Source organism: Hippocampus comes, unplaced genomic scaffold (assembly GCF_001891065.2).
Source record: "Hippocampus comes isolate QL1 unplaced genomic scaffold, H_comes_QL1_v1.1 scaffold174, whole genome shotgun sequence".
Taxonomy (NCBI): domain Eukaryota; kingdom Metazoa; phylum Chordata; class Actinopteri; order Syngnathiformes; family Syngnathidae; genus Hippocampus; species Hippocampus comes.
In genome coordinates this window covers 1,641,154-1,667,943 of record NW_017805983.1, presented here as the reverse complement: position 1 = coordinate 1,667,943, position 26,790 = coordinate 1,641,154, and the positions used below count along the sequence as shown (strand labels likewise).

Here is a 26,790-nt window from a genome sequence, read left to right as displayed (position 1 = left end):
AAAAAAAAATATTCTCGGCCATGAATATAAAGCAATTATATGAAACATTAGTACTGTGTAACCGAGTGTAACAACATTGTGAATAGTTTGTAACCTGGAAACATGAATTTCATTTTGGGGTTTTAATTGTTTCTTGAAGTCACTCCAAAATCAGCATATTGAAAAGGACTTCAGTATAGCAACTAGGACCAGTGACTGACTCTTACCCCAAAAGAAGGATCAAGAGGACATGAGAATACACACAGTTTGTTTGTACAGTCAATGAAGTTTGAGTGTTTAACATTTGTTTTGGTATCTCTCTTAGTTTTAAATAGGACAACAAGCATCCCAAACTGGATTGTGTTTGAAAAAGTTCCATGGGAGCCACCACCGGTGCTTTCATTTTTAATACTCGCTATTCTCACTTTATTTACCAGAAGATTGTATGTTCTCTAGAATTCTAATTAGCTTGTTGGATGCCCAAAAAGATCAAGCATACGCAGCACTTTCTGACAAACGAGGAAGAAGGTCCGCCCTGTCCAAAACGGTTCCTGTTCATATATTGTCTTAGCCTCGCCCACACAGGGGGTGACTTTGCTTAGCCCATGTGGGACTCCTTCACATTTGTCAATTGTCCATCCAGAAGGCTAAACCCATTTGGAATAAACACACAACACGATGGGCTTCATCAATCTTTAATGATAGTTATACTGTATAATACTGTATAATATGAGAGTTTCCACCTGGCTGAACATTGCCAAAACATGTAAATGTGTCCTTCAAAAAGAAAAGATAACGCATGAAAGCAGAGATACTGACATGACAAAGACAATCTTCAAACGAAAGATGAAATATCAAAAGTTTAGGTGAGATTTTCTTTTTTGCATCATCAAACCATCTCGGTTATTAGCACGCGAGTGTCCTCCAGAGCTCTGGTTGGACACAAGTTTCCTCATTGTCACCTCAGCGTGAGCCGTTTTTTTTTTTTTTTTTTTAGCAATGTTCAAAGTTTGTCACTGGCACACTCCATGACTTCCTGTTCCATTTATTTCTTAACAATATTTGTGGGTGAATTCAACACAAATAATGATCTAACATGAAGAAGAAGAACTTCAAAAAGATAGATCCATGTTTTAAGATCTACATATCAGTTGACGTTAATCTTGATTAAGTTCTTCAGTTTCTAAAGGACATCATTTTGGGACTGGCAAATGAGTAATTTCATATTTCATTTTTTATTCCAAATAAATCTGGAAGTACCTCGAGGAAGGAGATGTGAACTTCAAAGTTTCTGCGTGAAATTCTCAGGGAAGACCCCTTTGGATGAAATATCTTTGTTACGTATCCAGAGAGATTCCTGCACGCCCATGAGCCAGCCGTCATCCTACAAACACACATTTTAACAAACATTAGGGCAGCCACACATGCAGCAGTGTGTCAAGTGATTGTGAAGAGACATCACTGACTTGCTCATCTGGGGTGTCGAACGCCAAAACGAGCACAATATCCCCAACATTCAGCTCCAGTTCGTCCCCATCAGTGGCAGCATATTCGTGGATGGCTTTGACCTGGAGCAGGACGTTTGAGTCAGTGCAAAAAGTCACACTTTCCGCTGTTACTGTGACGGTTCACCTTGTAGAGGAACCCAGGAGGGAGCTTGTAATCCGAGCTGTTGGATTCAGAAACCTGCCAGAAAAGAAAAAGAATGTGTGCATTATTTAAGAAGAATCACCAAGGCAAGTTGCTCTCACACACTCAAAAAGAAAAAAAAAAAAAGAAACCGATAAAATGCGGAGTTGAGCAAAAATCTTCAAGAGTTTGTCTCCCACCTCTAAATGCATATTTGCGCTTTGGCAATTGCAAGTTAATATATTTGGACATTTTGGAGGGATCAGGGGGAACATACCCCCTGTAATTTCTGTGAATGGTCACCTACTTGCCGTTTTTGTGCAAAGGAAAGGCCTGTTTCATTCTAAAATATTGCTTGCGCCACATTGTAACTTATTGGTGCCAAGAGAATATGTTGAAGTCGGAGGAGAAGCTTCATTTGTTCAAGACATAGCCTCGTCTAAAACATGTCAGAATGCCACAAGATTTTGCCCCAAAAAATATTGTCCACTTTTGTCTAAATTAAGCTCCTCAGCTCACTTTGACGCAGTTGCTTGGTACCGAGATGCACCAAGGAGGAGTCAAAATAATGCTTTTGTACATGAAGCTCCTCAACTCATTTCAACATACATCCTTGGCAACAAAATGGTGGCAGAGAACAACTTTTGCCTAAGTTAAGCTTCTGAACTCACTTCAATGTAGTTTCTTGGCACCAACATGCCACAATATGGTGGCAAAGCACTACTTTTGTCTAAATGAAGCTCCTCAACTCACTTCAACATTGGTACTGGACACCAAGATGCCACTAAGTGTACAAAAGCAATACTTTTTTATCACTTTGGCCTCATCAATTTGTGAATGGCGAACAGTGTCAATGTGGGTGAACACTGTATGTGACTTTGGATCCTTGAATTCCAGGCTGAGTTCAGGAGCCCAGTGAGAGGTGATGCCTGTTTCAAGAGTCCCTACCTGCACTTGTTCATCATGGGCCCAGCCCCCCTGACCCACATCATAAGACCAAGTGGGCTCAGCGCGGTTCGCCCCACAATTGAGTTGCGGGTCACTCTGGGAGCTTCCTTCATTATAGTACCATCCACCCTCAACTTGCTCCCGGGGCTGCTCCTCATCCCGGGCAACAGCCTGGTCATGCAACAGCATCAAAAGTCGTGGAGTACCGCAGAGGATTTGGAAGCAATAGACGGAAGGATGTTGGCGGGATGTGTTTAGTAGGTGAGTGGGCGGAATTGCCATGGGTGTCAACATGCAGAAGAGGAGAAAGCAACTTTGAGTGAAAAACTTACGTCGCTTTAAAATTCAAAAGGAAGAAAGACCCTTTTTACCGGTAAGTCCCAAGATGGCACCTTCATGCAGCAGTAAAAACAAGTACAGTAGCTTATTGAGGCGAAATGAGCTTCAAATAATGAACCTAGAAAGCTGCAACAGGAATCCAAAATAATCTGTATGTTTGTCGCAGGGGATTACGACCGGGCTTGTGTAAAAGATCTCAATTTAGCAGGGTGACCCATGCGGAGGGCTGACACACACACACAAACACAGAGACACATGGGGGGGTTAGGGTAGGATACTAGACATCCGTCCAACTATCATCTGACCTGTGTTGTTGTTATGGACTCTTTGTTAATATCAGACGTGCTGTCATCAAGCGATTCATCATGCTGGAGAGGCCGGCTGGGCAGCGAGCTGGGCCTCTTCCAAACGCGTGCACATGCAGAAGCGCACACACATTGTCATGATCCTGTCCTGTCCTGTTTTTTTTTTTTTTTTTTTTCCCTCAGTCTGGAAAGTGGGTGTTCCCTCATGATTCCCACCTGACACTAATCATTGAGGTGATGGGATGGAGCAATATGAGGTACAAGTACAAATGCAGGATTTATTTCTTTATTTATTTACCGTGGGTGGCGAGCTGGCTGCATTGCTGTGGTTGGCTTCGTCACTGCAAGACAAAGACAGGAGGAGAAAAGTGACACAAAAAGTACAACATGTACCTGCAAAATGATATCACATAGTTGTGGTTGACAATATAAACAAAGACAAAGACAGTCACAATTACTCAGGTGGCTGCAGTAATATTAGCTGTTCTTTGCAAAGGATAAAGAATGTATGCTGGTGGGTATTGGTCAATTGTCTATGTACATTTTGCACCGTTTTGTGTTCAAACATCCATTGCTCAGAGAGTTGTAACACAACGACACCAGTGGCATTCTTTAGCCCGTCTATAGCATTTTAGCATTCTGTGTTAGCATTGCGCAAGTAGACTTTCATATAAGGCAAAGTTATGTCGTTGTTTTAAATAGATTGTATGTTTAATTTTACAGCTAACTTCAACTGAAACCCCTATGGGTGACACTCCCAAACATGAGGATGAAAATGGACCCAGGTGTTGCAATAAAAGCATGCAGCAGCCATGCAGCAGGTTACCTCTTTGCCTCGTCGCCTGCCTTGGCTGCTGCACCGGCTTTTCTACAGTCGGGGGTGAGGGACATTACTCTATGGGTTATCCCGTTACCGTGATCGCCTCTAATATCGGATGGACTTACTTGAGCTGCCTCTGCTCTTCAAGTTTGGTCATGATGTCATTCAGGTTTTGACTCAGCTGAGGAAGAGGTAGGAGGATAATAACAAAGGATGAAGAAGCTCTTATCAACTCAATAGAGAGGGAAGTCAGAAAAGCTCAGAGTGACTTACCTTGCTCATCTCTTTGTGGAACTTCTCTTGATGACCCGCCAGACTCTGGAATGTGTTAACATAGATGCCAACACGGCTAAAAAAGTGTGTATACACACACACACACACACACACACGCACACACACACACACACACACACACACACACACACACACACACACGTCAGATTGAATGGTTATAAATACAGTAGTACGTTGACCTACAATTTCTCGAATTTATTCAGGAGATTTTTAAATTGTGTTTTCACTAGCTTCTAAGCTGTTAGCCTTTCCAGGCTAGCAGCTTGGAAGCTAGCGGTGATACTATAAAACACGGAGTAGCTGCAGAGGAAGGAGTGAATTCTTGACTAATATTCCAACGGTAGTCAGTTGGAAACTGTGTTACAGTGGGGAAACAAAAACTAGACTCCGAGAAGTGTGTGTGTGTGTGTGTGTGTGTGTGTGTGTGTGTGTGTGTGTGTGTGTGTGTGTCTTTTCCCACAGGTCTCTGTTCTTATCCCTCGTCAATAGTTGGGGTTCACTTTAAAGTGGGTTACAAATTAAATCCTTCAGTCAAGGTACGATTCTGTAATGCTTCGATATGGTGGTACTGTTTCACCTGTCCCACAGCACTGGAAGCTGGTCTTGTAATTCCACATTCAGCTCTTCAAAAATCTTTTGAGAGCGACCCAGCTCTTCCTCGGCCTACATGTATACGCACACACAAACAGAATCCACAACTTCAACTCACTATGATCCAGTGAAGCATATAAACATCTATGCATATAATAATACAAGATAATGCATGCAATAATGCATAACACAAAGAAAAAATGTCCCATCAGAATGGGGCCACCTGAGGCGCTTGAACATCAACTCACAGGCAATGAAAAGCTGTCAGCTGTCATTGTAGACAAACCCATCAAAGCCTTGAACATTAATCTGAATCTTAAGACATTTTTAAATGGTTGCAAACAATAGGCATCAGGGTACTTCCAGGTGGAACAAAGCAAGTGACTACTGCTCACCTGAAACCATGGCAAAAACTTGTGTATGGGGTTGCACAACCAGATTCCCCGCAATTTAATTTTAAAAAAAGAAAGAAAAAAAGAAATCCTTGCAAAAAATGTACTTTTTAAAAATAAATGGGAGACATTTGACAGGAAGTAAGGTGAAGTTAAAAAAAGTCATTAATTAGCACAATTTTTAATATGTATTGGAAAAATGATTGTCTGGGTCCAAATTGTTCTTGGGACCGAATGCCTTACGTTCAGCATATTCAAAGGATTTGAAGTCCATTTTTTAGTATGTGGATTATTTCATCATGAATACATAGTTGTACAGTGAAGATCGCAAGACTGCCGTTTGGCATTGTAACCACTTCTAAAGGTACAGACAAGGAACCAAGCTTAACCTCATAGGGTTTGTTCAAGGCATTGTCTCACAGGTACAGGTAAATGTTGGGTCGGGTTGTCTTTGAGCAATGTAAAGGTTAGCCTCTTCGCTAACATCAGTTCGACAGTGCATTATCCATTTCAGTGGAGAACATTTGGGCTTTTGCGACCCAGAAGTACATGAGCCATCAAGGTGAAATGTCCTCTATGCGTTTGAATTCAGGGTTAATCATCACCTGGTTGTAGGAGAGGTTAGTCTGAGCCACCTGGTGGGCTGAGAGCAAACCCTGAGCCCAGCTTGGCGCTGCCATCTCCAACAGGGCCGCAGGCTGACCACACACACCATGCAGACAAAGGGGAGCAAGACCATTTGGTGGGGGTGGGGGGCGTTGACAATGAGCAAGTGATAGAAGAACAAGACAAAAGGCAACAAAAGTAAATAGGTCCAAACAACAGCAATCTGTTAGTCAGTTTTTGTTCAGTAGACAGTAAACATGGAACAAGACAACACTATTTAAGGCAGAGGTCCTTAACCGGGGGCCAAAAGAGGCTAGTGAAGGAGTTCAATCTGGCCCAAGGATAAATTTGAAAGCGAAACGGTACTGCAGCAACTCTGCAGTTATATTTTAGGATAAGAATTCTAGAATTCTTATCCTAGAGACTGTAAAGGTGAATAGACTGAGTCCTGACTTGTTATTGGATGAAAAAGCCAAGGGTGTGGGACAGGGTAAGGAAGAGGAACTTTTAGCAACACTTAACCTCTTTTGGTTCATCCCTCAAAGACAGAAAGGTCAGATGGTTCTTAATGCTTCATAAAAGGATTGTCTATTCATTATTGAAATAGCTTTTCCAAATATGCTTTTACTGGTTAGCATTAAAATACAGGGGGAAAAAAAAATCCATCCACGCATTTTCTGAAGCGCGAAGCAAGCTGGAGGCAATCCCATCTGTTTTTGGGTGAGAGGCAGGATGCCAGCCAATCGCAGGACATCTAACAAACATGTTTCTACAAAGTAGTACAAGCATGACAAGCTGACACAGTTACCTTGGCGATCTTGGCCTCATCCTTTTTCTTGCCCTTCTGTAAGGAGGCAAAGTGATGTCTGGCACTGTCAAAGTCCACCATCTTACGGTCCCGCTTTGCAATGCGAGCCTGTAAGGGGGCGCAGGAGAGTGAGCAGGTCGTCATTATCCAGTGGACTCACTCACCACTTACTCAATAACACATATCTCATTTACGATATGTCGAGTTAACCCCAGTTTATCGCGGGAGATATGCCACCTGCGGGCAATACAATACAGACATACCGTTACACATGGAGACCTTGACAGCTCCGCAGTAAGCTGTAGTAAATGTAGTCATTTTTCACAGAGAACAAAGAATACATACCACAGAGTATTGTTGTAATTAATGCCTACAAAGTACTTGTGATAACATAAAAAGTGTGGTCCAAGGAAAAAACAAAACAAAAAGATTGTCACATTTGGACAATTAAACACCTTGATATCAGGAAACTGAGTCAGGTACGAATCCAAGGAGAGCATTGAGCTGTCTGTTATGTTCTGATGGAAGTCCAACCACAGAGTGTCTGTGTCCTACAACACACACACACACACACACACACACACACACACACACACACACACACACACACACAGTGCAGTGTAAGATTGAGTACATTCAGTGCAATGCAAAATGTCAACAAAATATCTGTCTTTGTTTCCCGGTGGTTCATTTGGTCTTGAATTCTTGTTACAACATTTTTGACCACTCTAATGTGTTACCTCCAAGTTATTGTCCATCTCCTTCTCTATCATCTCCTTCAGCAGGAAGGACACACGCATGCAGTTAAAGCAAAGAAAGTGACAACAGAGCGAAATAAAAGTGAGGAGGTGCTCAAAAGAAAAAGGCGGAGAAGTTCAATTCAGGAAAAGGAAGGCAGCCAAGATCAAAGGTCAGGATCTCACCTCCACCATGGCGTCCATCTCTTCTTTGCCGAACCACTCGGGCTCGTACATTTCAGCCAGGCAGTCCTGCAGCCTCCGTGATGCCTCGTGCAAAGCTGAAATGTGTCAAAGAAGATCAAGTGGCAGACTGTCAGTTCAAATGAACTGATTGTTGATGAAATGCCAGAACTGTGGAGCACAAAGCATAAGAATAAGGCTGCTGTCCAGAGTGAGGCAGGCAATTTCCCAAGGGAGAGTACTGACAATGTTTGACAAGATGGAAGCACCTGCTGTTGACCCGGCTGCTCACAGATCATCTCCAGCAGCAGATGTTGACCAAAATGACAATGTTGAGGTCACAAGGATAACGTTACACACCTGTGGCCATATTTATACGAATGCTTTTTGTACGTAATACTGACATGACAGAAACATTGGCAAATACCTGGGGAAGAAGTCCGATATTAAACCAGTGACGTCAAAATGTGATGTTCTTTTAGTTATCATTGGCTTGTTTAAGTTTATGGTCAACATGATGGCCTGGCTAACCTATGCAAGCTAACTTTGCTATTAGCATTAGCATTCCTTTATTTACTCTACACCTCTAAATTAAATCAATTTCCTTAACAAAACGTAATAAAAAACCATCACTTGAAAAAAAAACTTCAATACTGTAGTATAAATCATATCAGAAAATTACTTTTGAAACTTCAATACGTAATAGCAAACATCAGCTACAGCTACTTTATGATTTTTACTCAAGTAATATGCTACATGGCGATTTTTACTTCTATGAATGTGATTTATACAAGATCGTCCATGAACCACGTTTCAAGAGTGTCTATTCTGACTTACTTTTTACTGCGGTCATGTATGCTTTCAGATCCTTTTGCAGCTTGGTGCCTTCTCCCTGAGTTGAAAAAGGTCAATGAGCAACATCAAAGTGAAACAATCTCCCATCATATACATTAAGATGGCTTGTACGTGGTCAGGAAAATTGAGTGCATGATATTGTGAGTGAAAACTTGTGGCAATGACCATCTGCTTGTTGAAGTTGGCAACCATCTCCTCAAAGATGACATCTCTAGTCTCGTCCGCTTTGCCAAGTTTCTGCAAAACCTGAAAAGCACAGCGACAATGTTTCACTATGTCCAGACCAGCAATGGACACTGAAAAAATATTTTCAGGTGGTGTTCTCACAAAGAAGTGATCACTCAGCTTGAGTGTCACCAAGTACAAGCAGCATTTTTTTGTTTGTTGTTTTTGAAACGTGGGAGGAAGCCTAACCATAACCCTCAACCCTAATGCTAACACTAACTTCTAGCCCTAATCATAACCCCTAACCCCAACCAAAATCCCAACCACAACCCTAACCCTAAACCCATAACTCCAACTCTCACCCTCAACATAACTCCCTAACCCCCTAACCCGTAACCCTAACACCTTAACCCGGGCGTCGGCAACATGTGGCTCCAGAGCTGCATGCGGCTCTTTAGCACCATCTAGTGGCTCCCTGGAGCTTTATAAAAAAATGTTTGAAAATGGAAAAACATGTGGTAGGGAAATTATTTTTTTTGTTTTAAATATGGTTTCTGTAGGAGCAAAAACATGACACAAACATTCTTAACGTTTCCCAATGCTGTAAAAATGTGTAGAATAAATATTACGTTTCAACATTTCTGTCAACGAAGATTTGCGTCATAGCCTGTGACACACGTTTCTATTAGCAGGGCAGGATTCAAGGCAGGTGGCTGTTGCAAAAAAAACCCCAAAAAACAAAAAAACGGCGTTTCATGTACAATTCACCGAGGGTACTGGCAAAGAGAATCTGGAGGGCCGTGAAAAGCATTTTTAAAATGGTACACGTGAGCTACGATAGTCAAAAACGCTGCAAAAGTGTGTCCCATGCCGCCACCTCAGATCTCGACGAAGGTAGGTAGGCATGCGTCTGTAAATGTGTTGTGTATGTGCGAGTCGATCGCGGTAGGTTGGTTAAACAAAAAGTAGATCTTCGGTCAAAAAAGGTTGGGCACCCCTGATCTACAGAATGCACTGCACGGAAAAAAAAACATTTAATCATGAATTCTCATTTGTAGCAAACTTAGTCATTTTGATAGTAGGCTAAGATAGATCATACAGATATAGATGCATGTTGCAGCTCCGAAAAAAGGAGAGCTGTGTTTTTTTTTTAAAACGTACACTTTATTTATGCTTTTAACAGTCTCGACAAACACAGACACGTCTGCGTCCGACTCCGTGCCTTCTCTCCTCTAGTTCGACAAGACAGCCTCCGAAAAATGGAAATTAATGATCACTTCAATGACACTAAGAAAAGTGAAAAGAATGCACCAAAACAGAAAATCAAGCAAGGAAATCACAAAGTAAATTCTATGGGGCCGTTTGTGAACACACAACAAAGGAATGAATAATAAACAATTCTGAGACAGTCCACTCCTACATACATACAGCATGTGTTTCCTTCATTGTAAGTTTTAAAGAGGGCTTTTATTTTTTTGCGGCTCCAGACATATTTCTTTTTTGTTTTTTGTCCTATATGGCTCTTTCAACATTTTGGGTTGCCGACCCCTGCCTGAACCCAAACCCTAATCCCCTAACCCTAATTCTTAAACACTAACCCTAGCCCCAACCCCTAAACCTACCCATAACCCAACCCTAACTCCAACCCCTAACCCCCTAAACCCTAACCGCAACCCCTAACCACAAACCAAACCCCTTACTCCAACCCCTAACCCCCTAAACCTAACCCTAACCCCTAACCCTAACCTCTAACCCCAACCTCAAACCCCACCCTAACCCTAATCGTAACACTAACCCTAACCCCAATCCCCTAACCCTAATCCCCTAACCCTACCCATAATCCAATGCTATCCCAAACCTTACTCAAACCCTAACCCCTAACCCTAACCCCCAACCCTAACCACTAACCCCCTAAACCTAACCCCCGCCCTAGCGCTAACCCCTAACCCTAACCGCTTACTTGAACCCCAAACACCACCCTAACCCCGAGACACCTAACCCTAATGCTAACCCTAAGCCCCTAACACTAATCCCCTGACCCCAACCCCTAACCCTCACCCCCTAACCCTATCCCCCTAACCACGAACACTAACCCCTAACCCTCCAACCCTACCCCATAAAACATAACCCCCTAACCATAAATCCTAACCTAACTCCTAACTCCTAACCCCTCACCCTAACCCCAAACCCTAGCCCCAACCCAAACTCCTAATCCCTAACCGTAACCCATAACCCCCTAACCCAAACCCTTTTACCCTAATCCTCTAACCTTAACCCTCTAACCCTAACCTTAACCTGTAACCCCAAGCCCCATACCTTAAACCTCTAACCCTAACCCCCTAACCATAAACCCTAACTTCTAACGGTCAGGGGTGAGGGCCTAACCCCTATCCTTAACCCTACCCAAACTCTAAGCCCAAACCCCTAACCCTAACCTCTAACCTAGGGGTGCCCAAACTTTTTTGACCGAAGATCTACTTTCTATCAACCAACCTCCCGTGATCGAACCATTACCGCGTATGCGCGCATACGCACACACGCACGCAGGTACATACGCATGCCATGATGAGCAATAGCCTGACGCTGAGGCATGCGACGCACTTAGGCAATCTGTTAACGATCGTAGCTCACACGTACTGTTTTAAAACAATTCTCTCGGGCCCTCCAGATTCCCATTCTTTGCCCGTCCCCTCGATGAATTGTACAAAACAAAAATCTGAATGCGAATAATGATAACGATAAAAGATATAGTACAACAACTCTGATCACGAGCTGCAACTGCAGACTGCTGAGCACTAACAACTACCGTTGACGCAGTCACACGTCACCGTAGGTTAAAGATGACCTGCTTTATTTTCTTTTCTTTTTAAAATACTTTTTGTGAAAGTGAGACTGAGAGAATGATTAGGGTGCAGTGTGCATTAACACAAAAAATATAATACTAACATGTACAGAGACACAAATTTTGTTGTTTTTTTTTTTTCCCCTCTACACCCCTCGGATCGACTTGGGACCAGTCTTTGATCTACTGGTCGATCGCGATCGATGTAATGGGCACCCCTGCTCTAACAGCTAACCCCAACCCTGCCCATAACCATAACCCCTAACCCAAAAGCCCACCATAACCCCTAACCCCAAACCCTAACCACATAACCCTAATCCATTAACCCTAACCCTAACTCCTAACCCTAACACCTGACCCCTAACTCAGGGGTGCCCAAACTTTTTGGACCGAAAATAGACTTTTTGATCAACCAACCTCCCGGGATCGTCCCTTACCGCGCACGCACACGCACACACACACACAAGCATGCATGCACGCCATGATGAGAAACAGCCTGACACGGAGGCATGCAATGCACTTTTGCAGCCTGTTAACTATCGTACATAGCTCACACGTACCGTTTTAAAGTGCTTCCCTGGGCGCTCTAGATTCCTATTCTATGCCCGTGCCCTCGGTGAATTGTACAAACTGAGCAAACTCTGAATGAGAATAATGACGATAAAAGATATAGCGCAACAGCTCTGATCACAACCTGCAATTGCAGACTGCTGAGCGCTAACAACTTCCGGTGACGTAGGTCACGCGCCACCGTAGGTTAAAGAATTACCTGCTTTGTTTTATTTTATTTCTAAAATATTTTTTTGTGCAAATGAGACTGATAGGATGATTAGGGTGCAGTGTACATTAACACAAAAAATATGCAGTATTACTAACATGTACAAAGACACACAAATGGTTGTTTGTTTGTTTTTCCTCTACACCCCTCGGATCTACTTGGGACCCCTCCTAGATCTACCGGTCGATCAGGATCGACGTAATGGGCACCCCTGCCCTAACTCAAAACCCTAACCCCTAACCGCCAAACCCGATCCCTTAACCCCTAACCGTAAACCTAACCCCAACCCTAACTCTTAACCCCAAACCCTAACCCTTAACCATAACACTAACCCCATAGCCCTAACCCTCTCCCTAACCTTAACCCCCTAACCCTAACCCTAAAGCCCACTCTCTCCCTAACCTTAACCCCCTAACCCTAACCCTAACCCTAAAGCCCACCTTAACCCCTAACCCTAAACCCTAACCATAACCCTAATCCCAACCCAAACCCCCACCCTAACCCGAACGAGATTCAATGACCCGATGGACCCTCCTGTCTAGCACCCCTGAATAGATTTTACGAGGGAGGCAAGTTTATTCTTTAAAAATTGTGTCGATGTAAATGATTTGAGGCAGAGTATCATGGGATCCAAGAATACTACATCCATGTGAAAATCGTGGCAAAGTCACAGGTATCAACATTTTCCCTCATATTTGGGGGTGGCCACTGGCCACCATGTAGCTCCATCCCTGCCACAGAACTGTGAGGTAGACATGCAAACCCGTGTTCCGTTGCGATCATAAGCTAACTTGGAATTTTTTGTTAGTCCGTTCACGAGGTTAGTAAAGATATTTTGAGAGCATTAGAAGCGTTAAAAGTGCTTATAAGAGGAAAATTCATTTGCGTGCAGATGCTTTTGTTGTACCATGTTAACAAAACAGGTATTTACATTCATTGATTCATTCATTCATTCATTTTCCGATCCGCTTTATCCTCACTAGGGACACGGGAGGTGCTGGAGCCTATCCCAGCCATCATCGGGCAGTAGGCGAGGGACACCCTGGACCGGTTGCCAACCAATCGTAGGGCACATAGAGACCAACAACCATCCGAGCCCACTCTCACACTTAGGGACAATTTAGAGTGCTCAAACAGCCTGCCATGCATGTTTTTGGAATGTGGGAGGAAACTGGAGCACCCGGAGAAAACCCACGCAGGCCCGGGGAGAACATGCAAACGACCTCTGCACTGTGAGGTCAACGCGCTAACCACTGGACCACCGGGCCACCCAGGTATTTACAGTACCGGTAATAATTTATGTTTACGCTTTTTACTTCTGCACAGGTATTTTTCAGTGATTCCCCCAGCCCCCCTTACATTTATTGTTTTGACTGAAGTTGAATCAATCTTTTATTTCACAAACATCGGTACTTAAATTTAAAAACAGATTGCGAGTACTTTTGTCACATCTCGTTGTGTTGTGTGCCCCAAACCTCCCTGACGCCTTTTTATCAACTCTGACCTTAAGATAAACCCAGATGTGGTTGGTGTAAGTGTCATCTGGTCACTAATGTAGTCAAATGACTAGTCACAGCAAGCCACAATTAGCTTGCCTAAAGGGACTTCCCTACAGCCTGCAACACACTCTCAAATTTTGTCCTCTATCGCCACCGCAGGGTTTGATCTTGGTCCTGCAAGGAGCACATGAGGCAACATCTATCCATTTTTGATAGTGCTTACCCTCACTTGGGTCATGGGCAAGCTGGAGCCTATAAGTGGGCCTCGACCAGTTGCCAGACAGTCGCAGGGCAGATCCATGGCTCCCAAAAAGTTTGTGATTTGGAGAAATTTCCCCCAAATTCACTATAATCTTGACAGGTGAATTTAATTTCACCTTTTGAATGCACGTTCCCAAACAAGGAGCTGAATGGCAAAATTCAAAACAAGCGCTTGTTGATGATGATGACTGGACGAATTAGAATTTCAACCATTGGCTTCATCATGCTTTTCACATCTTGACACCGTGAGACAAAAGCAAGGCCTAATAACTGATCAACAGTGTGAGGCTTCAAGCAGGAAGTGGCCACTGAGCGACATCAGCAGGTTGCAATACAGATACACACAGCCTGGATGTGTAACAGAAAGGCATACAGCAAATGGACAACCTCGAAAATTAAAAAAAAAAAAATTAAAAAAAAAAAGCAAGTTGTCCAAACATTTCTGAAACATTTCATACACAATGCAACTCAATGTGCTTCAGAGGTCACATGAAGCTAAAGTTCTAGAGAACATTAGGTTCATCTTGAAATTAAAAAGTCCAATACCACAAGCAGAAGTGTATGGCCAAAGAGGCATTCACACTTGAAATCATCCATACTTTACATACAACTCAGAGATTTCAGTAAAGCTAACATGCATATTTTTTTTCATATGAGTGGAAGCCAGAGTTGCTAAAAAACAAAAAACACAAAAGAAAACATGCAACCACCCCACAGGGAGGTCTGGATTGAGAATCCTGTGCTGCCCCACTCTCAAATAAAAACTATTCAATAAGAACCCCTGTATGAGCAGGTTCAATGCCTCACGCATGACAGCAATGTGCCGGTGTTCAATTTCGGAAGCCAAAAATACATACAGACAATTTGTGGCTATGAGCGAAATGGGGAAGCAGGGGTTGGGGGGCTATTCATAGACATGCACCTCCTCCTCAACCCCCTCTGGCACAGGCATACTGTGAGTCCTATGAGGAAAAAGGGACAGGTGTGCACACCAAGCAGGGCGTTAGATTCACGTAACTCATCCCAGAGAGACTCAAAACTAACAGCTCAAAGACTTCATGCTTTTCTTTGGCTGCTTCACTCACGAACAAGCAGGCAGAGCCATGAGCAATGAGAACTCATGTGGCTGCAAGACAACGCCATTGAACAGACAGCTGCAGCCTACACCCAAAAAGCCCAACAGGATCACCAGCCCCCATATTGAGGAGGAAACTTTGACCTTCCTCATTACTCCTCACTTCCAAAAATCTGCTTTCTATCTCATTATCTTATCTTATTAAATATGAATCACTTACTTAACATCATGTTTTTGTCCTGTCGTTGAAACTACACAATTGTCATTTATATTCAGTAAATGCATTCGGAGTGTGTTTGTGGGAATATCTGCCTTTGTGTGCGTGTGTGTGTGTGTGTGCGCGTGTGTGTGTGTGTGTGTGTGTGTGTGTGTGTGTGTGTGTGTGTGTGTGTATGTGTATATAAAAATAACACTTCAGGCCTCACCATTAATTGAAAATACTAATTTACCTAGGAATGGTCATCCCTTTTCTGACGTGCGCATGCAGGGTGATTAGAAGCTAAAAGATCAGCAGGCGTTAAATTAACACTAAGCGATTAGATGGGATGGAAGAACTTGCTTCACACTGAGGATCCGGCATATATTTTTGTAAATATATTTTGTGGATAAATCAAGTATCTATCTATTGGCTAGCTAGCTATCTATAGCTACATGTAGCAAGTTAGTTACCATTTATTTACCTGCTTTGATTTCTACATTTTAAGACCTCTTCTGTGTTGACCATAAAGTTGTTTGGATATCATATAAGCGTATGTGAGTTATAGATAGCCTTTTATTTTATCATAGTCCACTTTCAGCGCGATAAACACTAGTATTTACTAACCTAACTTTTTGAAATTCTAAATCTTGACTATAAATTTCCCCACAAATGTCACAATTTTGTTATATTGTCCTTTTTTTAATCCCCCTACATTTACATAGCCTGGTGGTTATTGTAGGCTCACTTTCGCCCTCTACTGAAGATCAGCGACCCTGCAGCGCTTGAATTTATTCTTTTTTTTTTCCATACGCGGCCTAAGAAATAAGATATAAACGGAAATCATAAACGCATTTTTGAAACAGCCTACGAGTAGACTGATTTCATTTAAATAGAATAGTTGGAAATCAAATGTGGTCTAAAAAGACTTTCCAATGAGGAAAACATTTATATGAGGTCAAGAGGTGAAATGTTTTTGTCCTACCTTCTCCTGCGCTCTGCTCAACCTCTTCTGGACTGTGATGGCCAGTTTCCCGGCGGTGACCCCCTTCCCACTGTTCCCAGTCTCGGCCATGACTCGCTGCGTTCTGGGTTGAGGCGGCACCGACTCAGTAGTGAGTGACAAGTGTCTCCTGAGGGTAAAGTGTGCGTAAAAACTACCGGACACCGAGTTGGGTCGCTGCGTGTAACTGTAATCCCGTTGGAGCTTCTTAAAGGAGCAGCGCGTAATTTAATCCGGATTTTGTACGAGTCCACAAGAACAAGGGAGATACAATGGACGTGGAACCGAACACAGCCTTTCTGCTCGGCTAATTCATGAAGACTTGCACTCCAAATGTGGACCGATTGGGTTTCCTCCGAGTCTTGCTCTTAAAGGAGTAGCGCTGGTGGTATTATTAGGCGACACCTGGTGTGTGGGCCTTTGGGGCCTGCGCTTGAGGTTTATTTGTGCACGCGCGCTTTTGCAGGCAACCGGATGGGGGCCACATGCATTCGACACCACTAGAGGGCAGTCATGAAACAATGTTTTTCACAGATTTATTTTCCCCCCAAATAAATATTCTCTCCCACCATAACTTCTTGTTGACTTTCTGTGAACAAGAAAATATTAAATACATAATGAATCCTCCTAAAATATATATCATTGTTACTTGAACACAGGAAACACAGCCCTTAAAAGTATACTGAACAGAAATTTAAATGAAGCACTTTTGTCTTAAATACTGTTTAAAAAAATCTGCCTGATTTGCCTTAGTGAGCATTTTTCTTTTGCCAAAACAATCCCTCCTCCTCACAGGTGTGGCATGTCTCAAGGCTGATTATACGGCATGATAATTGAACAGGTGTTCCCTGAGGCTGCCCACAATAAAAGGTCACTCGCAAAGAGGGGTCACCAACGAAGTGCCGCAAGGACCACATGGGTAGCCCACCAGTATTGTTCCAACAATAGCTCGCAAGTGTTGGGACATCGTGATTTTCAATTAATACCGTAGAAGTGATAATTTGAACATTTAAAAGATTATTTGCGTTGATTCCTGAATCTGCCCTTTTTTTTTTCTCTAGCACATCAGGTTTTCATAATAATCATAATCATAATTATGATTATGATTATGATTATTATCTTAATCTAGTCATATTCACAAATCAAAAGTTAGGTTCAGCAACAGGTGGAATCTTTTTCTGAAACGTCATAGCTAAATTACAAAGCATGGTAAAATCCATATCGCGCAAGCTTTTACGGGTCAAAAATAAAAAATCTCAAAGGCCTGATCTTCAAGAAAAAAAAAGTGCAGACATTTTTAAAATATGCATCAAAAACCCATTTAGAGGCACATATAGCCCTCTCTGATTAAAATTTGCTATTGGTGACCAGTGTTATTCAAGGTAATTTGAGCGAATGTTTTTCAGAAGTATGTATCAAATTGGTGTGCCTTAGGCACATTTCTGAGTGGCCTTTTATACATGTGCAACAATCATGCTGAGAGGTGGATGGTTTATTTCAGCAAAGTAGAGGTACTCACTAATACACATTTAGACAGATTTGTAAATATTATTTGAGAGTAATACCTCATTTGTGCACATGGAAAAAGAAAAAAAACCATGAACTTCAGATAATGAAAGATGGGAGCAAAAGCGTTGCATTTGTATTTTTGTTCAGTGTAGTTAGTGTGCAACTTTTCATTCCAGTTGGAGTTCATTCTCATCGCATATATCTTCCATTTCAGTTTGCTCAATGAATTTGTAATTTATTGTTCTATATCAGGATTATTTACCAGTCGATTTATTAACATATGATCCTATAGTCCGGCTGTCTGATTTATTATGACTTCTTTTCCAGCATTTCCCATGAGGCGTAGCGGTGATCCATCACATGGTTCCTTTGGATCGCCTTTCTCCAGTTTTTGTCCTCAACTGTAGGCTGCGGTCACGCCCAGTGGGTGGAGGTGCCCCGAGTCCAGCAGCATTACCCCCAGCCAGTGTAAAAGATCAGCGTACCAGTGGACCCCATCACCACGGTAACCACTGGTGCCAGTCCAGCTGTGCATCAGCCTGAGTGGCAAGAAGGCCCAGTGAGCCAAGGAATGCCCTTCCACCACCGCGTAGCAGGATGCCACCACCCCATCCACCACGAGTGTCCCCTGCGCTGTCAGAGGAGCGAAAGCCCCCCTCCTCTCCGTCACTGTGACCCTTGTGATGCGGGAAAGTGTTCCCGATGGACCGCCGGCCACCAGTGCGCAATGACCCGGCCGGGCATCACAAGCGTACACCGTCCTCAAGGAGCCGGGGGTGGGCGGCGCCCCCTCTGAGCAGTTTCCCTGAGACACAAACAGCAAGTGGGCGGCGGTCAGAGAGAGGCGCGCCCCATTTTTTGTCTTTAGGGTGTAGAAGAGCTTGTGTGTCGCCGGGTCGCGATCCAGGAAGGTCAGGACTTGGCTGTACACTAGTTCGGCGCCAGACAAGGTCAGGACTGGCTCGCCGGGGCGCAGGTCACGGATGAACTTCTGAAGGCCGTTTTCCACAGTGACCAAGGCGTCGCCCGGGAAACAACCTCCAGACTTGGCTGCCACCGAGTGGTCTGAAAGACAGCAAGAGTCAAATATTGTACTTAGCGGGGTTAGCGTTGACATGCATTTTTGTTTCTTTCAGCACAAGCAGAACAATTGACATCGTACCATTATGTCATCGCGGATAGAGTAAATGAGTATATTTGCTAGACCAAGAATCCTCTGACTCGATACTGGCCATTTGTGTCCACTTTGCTTTCTCTGTTGGGGAGGGACGGGGGGGGGGGGGTTCAGGTTGCCATTATCTGATTTTCACATTGCCAATTTCAACTATTTAATAATATACAATTTATGTAATTTGTACCGTTGGCTCTACTGTGGCCATTTGAAACCCATAAATATGACATATTTTATTTTCTTGCTATTTAGTCGATTTAAAATGAAAAGTTTGGCCTGCTCCGTTCTTCAATTGGGCCCACCCAGCATTTTTGCTTTACGTTACCCCTTTCCCCATTGAATTTGGTTAGTTACAATGGATTTATTCATATTGTATTCTTTTGTCATTTCTTTGATTCAATAACTGATTCATAAATAAGTCAGTCAAATACACCATTCGAAAGAAAATGTTCTTGAATAAGGTCAATAGGGCCAATTAATCAAAATTACGCACTGCCGACCCTGAGAAAAGAACTGCATTTTAATTGGAGAAGTGCAGGCTCCCTCTGCTGGCTGTAGAAAGACAAGATCAGCAATACAAGAAAAATGTAAGATAGTGCTCATTTGAAGAGTTAAAAAATAAAAATGAATGGATATTTTATGTTAATGACAGGCATTGATATTCGTTTAAAAAAAAAAGGAAAAAAACAAGCCCCAAAAATATTTTACATGTACAGTATGTGGACAGAAATGGCCAGGAATGAGCTGAGAGGAAAGTAAAATTCAACAAAGCTTAAAGTTTAATACAATATGAAATCCTCATGTTGATCGATTTGAAAAGATCCTCTTATATATTTAAAGCACGACTTTACACTAATTGAGGTGTTAAAATTAGTACGATGAAAGAAGCAGCCCAACATGAGGGATGTCACTCGGTCTGAAGTAGAGTGGGGAACAAAAAAAAGAACCCAAAAAGATACCAACTTGACTGCTTGCCCGTGTAATCAGGTCAAGGACTGCGCCCTCGCAACCCGATCTGGGAGGGAAGGAGAGAAAAAGGAGGAAAAGAGGGAAAGAAAAGGAAAATCTCAGTTACTACTCAGGCGTATGAAGACGGTCTGTCATGTTCTTGGCCTTTACCTGGTGGGTCTACTTCTGCTTTCCAGACTTTTTGCATGCTTGTGTGTCTCTCTCTCTCTCACACACACACACACACACACACACGCACACGCACACACACACACACACACACACACACTCTCGAGTTAGTTTAGCAAGATTGCAGCAGGGGCAGCAGAATCGTCATGAAGAGGCTTGTGGGATGAAGAAAGGGAAGGAGGCAAAGAGGCAAACGTGCAGAGGCATTCATGAAAGCAGGGACAGGACAGAGGAAGCAGAGCTGCAGCTCGTTTTGTGTTGTCTGACTTTCAAGGTCGTATGTGTTTTAGTCACTGGGCTTGAAGCGACAAGCTTGATAACTATGCCACTTCTACTGATTTACACCAGCTGGGGCACTCATTTTTACCTTGCTTTGCAGTATGTTTCTGGTTTAGCACAATAGTTCTCAAACTTTTGACACCAAGCACCGCCAATCCAGTAAATGGTGAGCAACATTCCAACGTGGAAGCGTAGTAGGCCGAAGGGTTCAAAGCACAAAGCTCCGTCCGAATGGTGACCTGAAACTCACCCGACTTGACACTGCAGTGGATGTGGGCCTTGGATTCGTAGTAGACCCAGTCGAAGCCCGCCTCCACAGCCAGCCGAGCCAGCATGGCGTACTTGTTCCGATCCCTGTCCGAGGTGGTGATGTCCACTGCCCGCCCCTCGTAGTGGAGCGACTCCTCCGAGTGATGGCCGTCCTCGTCCCAGCCCTCGGTGACCCGCAGCCTCACCCCGGGCCAAAGGTTCATCACGGAGATGGCGAGGGAGTTCAGCTTGTCCTTGCAGCGCTGCGGGACACACACACACACACACACACACACACACACACACACACACGTCAGATTTTGCCTTATGCAACCACATGTTAGATATACCGTATACCAGGTGTGTCCAAAATAAGGTTCGGGGGCCATATGGGGCCTGCTGTTTGTCTTTTAGTGGCTTGCGGGCGTCATATAGTGAAATCTGAATTTTTTTTCAAGGCGGTGATGTAAAGAATTAAACAGTTTTTTGGTGGTGTTTTTTGCTTCAGTTCAATGAGAATTGTGTGGCTCCTTCTGGTGTGCATGCGTCAGCCACCTGCGGTCATTGTAATACAGACAGAGAGAGACAGAGCAGAGCGTTAAATATGACTGTTAACATTAAGATAAACAGAAATTAGGAACATTTATGCGGTTGTTTTAATGACACTCCGTATAAAACTGTCTTAGTTTCATGTTTAGATTGACAGCAAACCAACTGGGAGTGCCAATAAACATTTTGAAGCCGCTTTTTGGAAGAATTGTTTACTACCTGCCAAAATGCTGCTTGCTGTGCAATGAGTTGAGTTCCCTCCCACTGTACAGTGCTTGTATCTCAAATTTTTGCTCACAAGTCAAAGCAAACAAATGTCCGATCTCTGAAAAGTCGTATCACTCGGATATCAAGGCACCGCTGTATGACTACTACTACTACTACTACTACAAATAATAATATATTAGTTTTATAAAGAGCTTTTGCAAAAACACACACAAAAAAATCTTGACTGAAATAATATCATTTCTATTTACAGCACCTTGAGGAACAAAGATAATTCAGTTTCACACGGCAACAGCATGAGCCACCAGTGTTTGCTTCACTTTCTGCTCAGTTTCGCGGTCGCATTTGTGAAACAAAACCCTTCAGATCATTACATTGAAATAAACACTACTTTCAACATTTACTGATTAGATCAGATTGCTCCTGTTTTGGTTCTGAACTTGGAGATGTGATTCCACAGCTGCTCAGCGCAGACGCGGACTTTTTCTCATAGAATACGCCGACCACGCGAAAAATCTGGAAAAAATCCTCAACTACGATATTTCCTTTTCACCCGGAACAGAAAGCCGTGAGGTAGCAGTTTACAAAATAAGAAAATCGTCCATAAGCGTGTTTGATCAATTCAAAGTGAAGAATGCCAAGATGGCCTTTGGTTTTCTTCTGCATGGCCCTCGAGGAAATTAGTTTTGCCACCCTTGATATACATGCGGCTTCTCTGATTTGGCAGTTCATTCAGCTCCCGGGTCCAAAGTTCCACACATTAGCTCTGAAAAAAAAAAGTTTACTGTTGGACTTTATTGGAACCCAATAAAAGTAGGAAGTTGCGAGTAACGCTTTATGATTGACATTTTTATGGGTAGTGTGTGAACTTCTGCTGTCTGGTTAAGCAAACACAAGGTGAGAGGGCCCATTGACTGACAAGGCTCCCCCTCCCATCCCGGCTCCCCCCGGACCAGCCCCTTTCCCACTCGTAACGCTGCTAATAAAGTTGTCATCTGAACCGTTCGTCTGGCCGGCCAGTGCTCGCGAACACCTTGACCCGATTGTTCATGCCAAGCGCAACAAGGTCCATTTCCTCTAAGGTGAGACGCCATTGGCTTACAGACAGGAAGTCAATTAACTGTTCAATCAGAAAAAGCTCAAATTTAGCTTGGTTAACTCAAGCTGACCTTAAAACATAGTGCCATGTAAACCTGACTTCGACAGGAGTGTTCAAACTACAGCCCGGGGGCCATTACCAGCCCGCTGTCAATTTTTTTAGCAGCACTTCTCATATCTTAAAATTAACAATTGACATGGCCCATGTCAATTGCCTGCTTTATTCTACCGACTCTTCACACTGGGCAGCAATCTAAGGCGGGTAAAGAGAAGAAAAAGTTGGTTTCCATCGCTCACTTCCTTGTGTTCCACCCTCACTAAAATAGTCCGTACATTCAAAAATGGTCCAGCCACATCAATTGAGCAACTCAGTAGCAGAGTGGGATGACTCCATTGTTGTCATTTTTAAATTTAAGAAATAAATGTATAGAGAGAAGGTCTTTCTTTCAGATGACAACTGGTCAAGATCAAGGATCGGTTGCAATTTTGTCAAGGGCAGGATATATCAATATTGCACTCAGCACTTTTCTCATTCATCGGTGCAACACGGGGCCAGCTCCCATTTACAAGATTGCCCCATGTGAATTTTATTGCTCATCGGTCATGAAATATGAACAGATTAGATGACTGTTTGGGCAGTCTTGTTCGAAACATTTTTTTCTAACCCTCACTTCCTCATTTTCACCTATCCATTCATTGTCTTATCCGCTTATCCTCACAAGGGTCATGGGTGGGCTGGAGCCATCTTCGGGTAGTAGGCGGGGTGCACCCTGAACTGGTTGCCAGCCAATCGCAGGGCATACACAAACTAACAACCGTTCACTCTCACAATCCCACCGACAGACAATTTAGTGTAATGAATTCATCTACCACGCATGTTTTTGAAATGTGGGAGGAAACCCACACAGGCACTGGGAGAACATACAAATGCCACACAGGAAGGCCAGAGTCTGGAATCACACCCACGACCTTTGCACTGTGAGGCGGACGTGCTAACCAGGCGTGCAGCGTGCCACCCTTCCACAAATCGCACATCAGTAAAATAGTAACTAAGAAACCAACATTAAGTGCAAGGACTCATGTTGTGTATTTTTTTTTCACCAAAATCATCCTACCAATACAAAATATGCATGTGATGTGCAGGTATTATTTGGAGTTTGACTCGGCATGACTCAGACTTGATCTCATTTTTACTGTTTTGTGCTTTCTACTGTCTTCATTATTAATTTATTGTTTTATTGTTGTATACATGATATTTGCTCCATGTGCAGCACTTTGTATACAGCGGTGGTTGTTTTAAAGTGCTCTACAAATACAGTTGAGTTGAGTTGTCATCCCCACGTTCCACACTGTAGTATCTCTTACTATAACTGTTTTGTGGCTTTAAAAGCTGGGGCATGTGTGGAGTTGAGTGGCGAAAGTGGAGAGTTAACCCTCTGTTAACTGGTTAGCTAATCTGAGGGTCAAGTGACTTGGTGTCAGTTGTGCCATGTTTATTTTGTTACTGTTTATGCAACAATTGATTGGTCGTGCACCAGTGGCTGTGTCTATCCTTGGCCGCCTGTGGAGGGATTCAAATTTATTCCAACTAGTGGTGGTAGGCTTTATGAAATAAGATAATAATATTTACTTGACTGTAGATGTGAAATTACAGAGTTCTGCTTGGCAGTAGACATTGCACTTTTATCAGAAATATGGAATGATCTCAAATTTTGCACATTCAGTCTTTTACTCACTCCATTCTCTCTTTTTACTCGCTTCTGAAGATATATTGTCTGTCTGCATGTTGACAAAAACTATTTCGGACTGGGGTTACGGTTAGGTTAGCGACACCTCAAGTCCTCAAGGGTGAAAAGTGGGATCGAAGCCAATTGGTTGCGTTAAGAATAGCCCGCGTCGATGGCCATGAAGTTGCCTTTTCACGGGTCCCGTGGATTCGAACATTGGTGTTTTCTCTGCGCGGTCAGACTTCATAAATTAGGCGCTCCATTTAGCGCACACGCACAGCGGTTTGTGCACTAAACCGCTGGCTGCACAAACATTGCACGCGCAGGCCGACGATCTTTGCGCACCTTCTGCCTCTGATCAATGCGTCAACGATGTCTCGCCCTCACAGTCAAATGTGTTGACACTTTCTCCTCTGCGGCGTTAACATGAGTTTGACCGCAGTAAAGTTACACGTTTGTGTCGCCGCTTTGCGCCACAAAAGTGATTAAGTGTGTTTCTGGAACAGGAGCTTCTGTATTCGCAGCAGCGCGCGCAGGAAAAGTGAATAGAAAAACCCACGAGGTGAAAAATTCACTTTCATTACGGCTTCAAAGAGGGCAAGTGCGCTCGCTATTCCTGTCCGCGCGAAACTGAGAAAACAAGCTAAAAGTCACACGGAACAGTCAAAGACAAACAGCCAGGCTGTGTGCTGCGCGCCGGATCTCCTACATTATGCGAACGCGCTTGAAAAAAAAATATACACCCGAACGCAAAATTACGCTGCTTTCAGATGAACGCCTTTGCATTGGGGGACGTGGGGGGGGGGGGTTGTTCTATACAGCACGTTCCAATTAACAAAGCAGGGCGGACGCACACTTTTTTTTTTACAGGCAATATTTCTTGCAGTGTGCGCGGTCCACACGTGTGTTGGTAGGAGATAGAGGGAGAGAAAAAACTGGTAGTATAAATACTAAATTCAATGAAAATTGGGATCACAAATAGGTAAACTATTACCTGCCTGCCTGTGTTTTAAGCCACAGAAACAAACGTGATGGGACCAAGTGCATGCTCTCATCTACAACGACCATTAAAAAAAATAATGATTTACAATTACTGTAAGCCGTCTGGGTGGACGAACTCTGGCGACCGCGCATCGCTAATGGCAGCAAGACATAACAAACGCGCGCTCTAGGCCTTGAGTCAACAAGGAATGTGGAAAAAAAAGATAAGCGCATCCACGCGTCTCAAGACTGGTCAAAGTGCACCACGAAAGTTACTATTAGATCGGAAAACTGCAATACTTGGGCCGGGGCTGCGTGTCTCACTCTCACCTGCGTCATCATGCGGTCTGCACCTGTGTTCTCCTCATCCTTGAAGATGATGTCGGGGTTGTAGTTGGGGGTGAGCTCCCTGAAGCGCTCCGAGTTGCGGGTGATTTTGCCTTCGTATCTCCCGCTGGCCCCTAATGTCTTCTCGGCCACGTTGGGGCTGAACTGCTTGTAGGCGAGCGGTGCCAGCTTCCGCGGCGAGCGCCTCTTGCCGTAGCCTCGGCCCGGCCCGCAGCCCCCGCAGCCCGGCATCAGGAGCAAGGCGCACCCGGCGAGACACGCGAGAAGCCTCGGGAGAAGCATTCCAGCCGGGCCGATGTCCTCCACCCCCCCGCCACCCCACGGGCAGGTGGTCAGAGGTTCAAATGCCCTAGCCGGTCACAATAACTGGGACCTTCAAAGCGGCGGCAAGAGAGCAAGACGCCCCCCCGAGTCCTCCGATGTTGCCATTCCACGCGCGTAAAAAAGGTGCGCGCCACGGACGAGGTGCAAAGGAACTTCCCAGCGCGCTGCCGACACTCGAGCGTCTTGAGGGCACTTGGAGGCAGGGGCATAAATAGGCGAGGTTGAGTTTGTCTTGGCAGTGGCCTTCAAAGCTGTCTCGTAGTGAGACACGGAGGCGCGCGGCGGTCAAAGGGTGTCCCCGCAGCTCAATGTTGCCCTGTGGCTGTGCGTGCAAGTGGCATGAAAGGTGCCCACCCAACATTTCCTCCCATCGGGGGCACCGGCGTGCACATCCGAGAGTTTGTCAGGGGCTGCAGGTGAGGAACACTCCTGACATTAAGTACATAACAGCAGAGAATCCGAGAGACCCACCCCCGCCGCCCCAACCACCACGACCATGCAGTAAAGCAACATATTCCTCAGACATAAATCCTTTGCTCGTTTCTCTCTCTCTCTCTCCCCCTCCCTCTCTCTCTCCCTTTCTCTTGAAATGGTGCACCCAAGACCTTTGAGCTTTTCCTCTGCATGTTTTTGATACATCTAACTTACATTTCATTCATGCCTTCAGACCTCACCCCACACCTAGCATGTCTTTTACAGAGGGCGAATCCACACGGAAGGGGGCAAATTCCCCATACAAATGGCAATGATTAACATGGCATGCCATTGCAAACCATTTCATGCAGCATTGTTTTTGTGCTGCTCTGTGCAGCCACACATAACGACCATACCAGAAACCCCCCTTATCCACTCTCGAGTAAAAGGGTGGGCAAAACTTAATTGGACTCC

At 44.0% G+C, this 26,790-nt stretch overlaps 2 protein-coding genes across 5 annotated transcripts; both read right to left on the bottom strand.

Moving 5' to 3' along the window:
• Positions 1 to 658: 658 nt before the first annotated feature.
• bin1b (bridging integrator 1b) lies at positions 659 to 16,711 on the bottom strand. 4 transcript variants are annotated; one of them, XM_019891548.1, is made up of 16 exons: positions 16,288 to 16,708; positions 8,652 to 8,732; positions 8,469 to 8,523; positions 7,635 to 7,729; positions 7,167 to 7,262; positions 6,712 to 6,819; positions 5,903 to 5,995; positions 4,892 to 4,977; positions 4,294 to 4,369; positions 4,146 to 4,201; positions 4,027 to 4,068; positions 3,499 to 3,541; positions 3,201 to 3,296; positions 1,612 to 1,665; positions 1,446 to 1,547; positions 659 to 1,363 (listed from the first exon to the last, which is right to left on the bottom strand). In XM_019891548.1, exons 1-16 carry the CDS (start codon positions 16,375 to 16,377, stop codon positions 1,262 to 1,264), a joined length of 1,275 nt encoding a protein of 424 aa, XP_019747107.1. In that variant the 5' UTR covers positions 16,378 to 16,708; the 3' UTR covers positions 659 to 1,261. The 4 variants fall into 4 exon arrangements, with proteins under 4 accessions (XP_019747107.1, XP_019747108.1, XP_019747109.1 ...); XM_019891549.1 differs by lacking the exon at positions 3,201 to 3,296 and having other exon boundaries at positions 16,288 to 16,702; XM_019891550.1 differs by lacking the exons at positions 3,201 to 3,296; positions 4,027 to 4,068 and having other exon boundaries at positions 16,288 to 16,704.
• Positions 16,712 to 17,564: 853 nt separating this feature from the next.
• On the bottom strand, positions 17,565 to 26,790 carry LOC109528665 (Indian hedgehog signaling molecule). Its single transcript, XM_019891553.1, has 3 exons — positions 25,561 to 26,790; positions 20,652 to 20,913; positions 17,565 to 18,879 (listed from the first exon to the last, which is right to left on the bottom strand). Exons 1-3 carry the CDS (start codon positions 25,858 to 25,860, stop codon positions 18,212 to 18,214), a joined length of 1,230 nt encoding a protein of 409 aa, XP_019747112.1. The 5' UTR covers positions 25,861 to 26,790; the 3' UTR covers positions 17,565 to 18,211.

Excerpts from the sequence above, each read along its gene's own strand:
- LOC109528665 (XM_019891553.1), bottom strand. The coding sequence starts at position 25,860 with ATGCTTCTCCCGAGGCTTCTCGCGTGTCTCGCCGGGTGCGCCTTGCTC. Across the intron at positions 20,914-25,560 it reads CAGACCGCATGATGACGCAG|CGCTGCAAGGACAAGCTGAA; the intron begins GTGAGAGTGAGA and ends TGTGTCCCGCAG. Across the intron at positions 18,880-20,651 it reads CCACTGCAGTGTCAAGTCGG|ACCACTCGGTGGCAGCCAAG; the intron begins GTGAGTTTCAGG and ends GCTGTCTTTCAG.
- bin1b (XM_019891548.1), bottom strand. The coding sequence starts at position 16,377 with ATGGCCGAGACTGGGAACAGTGGGAAGGGGGTCACCGCCGGGAAACTG. Across the intron at positions 8,524-8,651 it reads CCAACTTCAACAAGCAGATG|GGAGAAGGCACCAAGCTGCA; the intron begins GTCATTGCCACA and ends TTTTCAACTCAG. Across the intron at positions 4,069-4,145 it reads GAAGAGCAGAGGCAGCTCAA|AAAAGCCGGTGCAGCAGCCA; the intron begins GTAAGTCCATCC and ends CCCCGACTGTAG.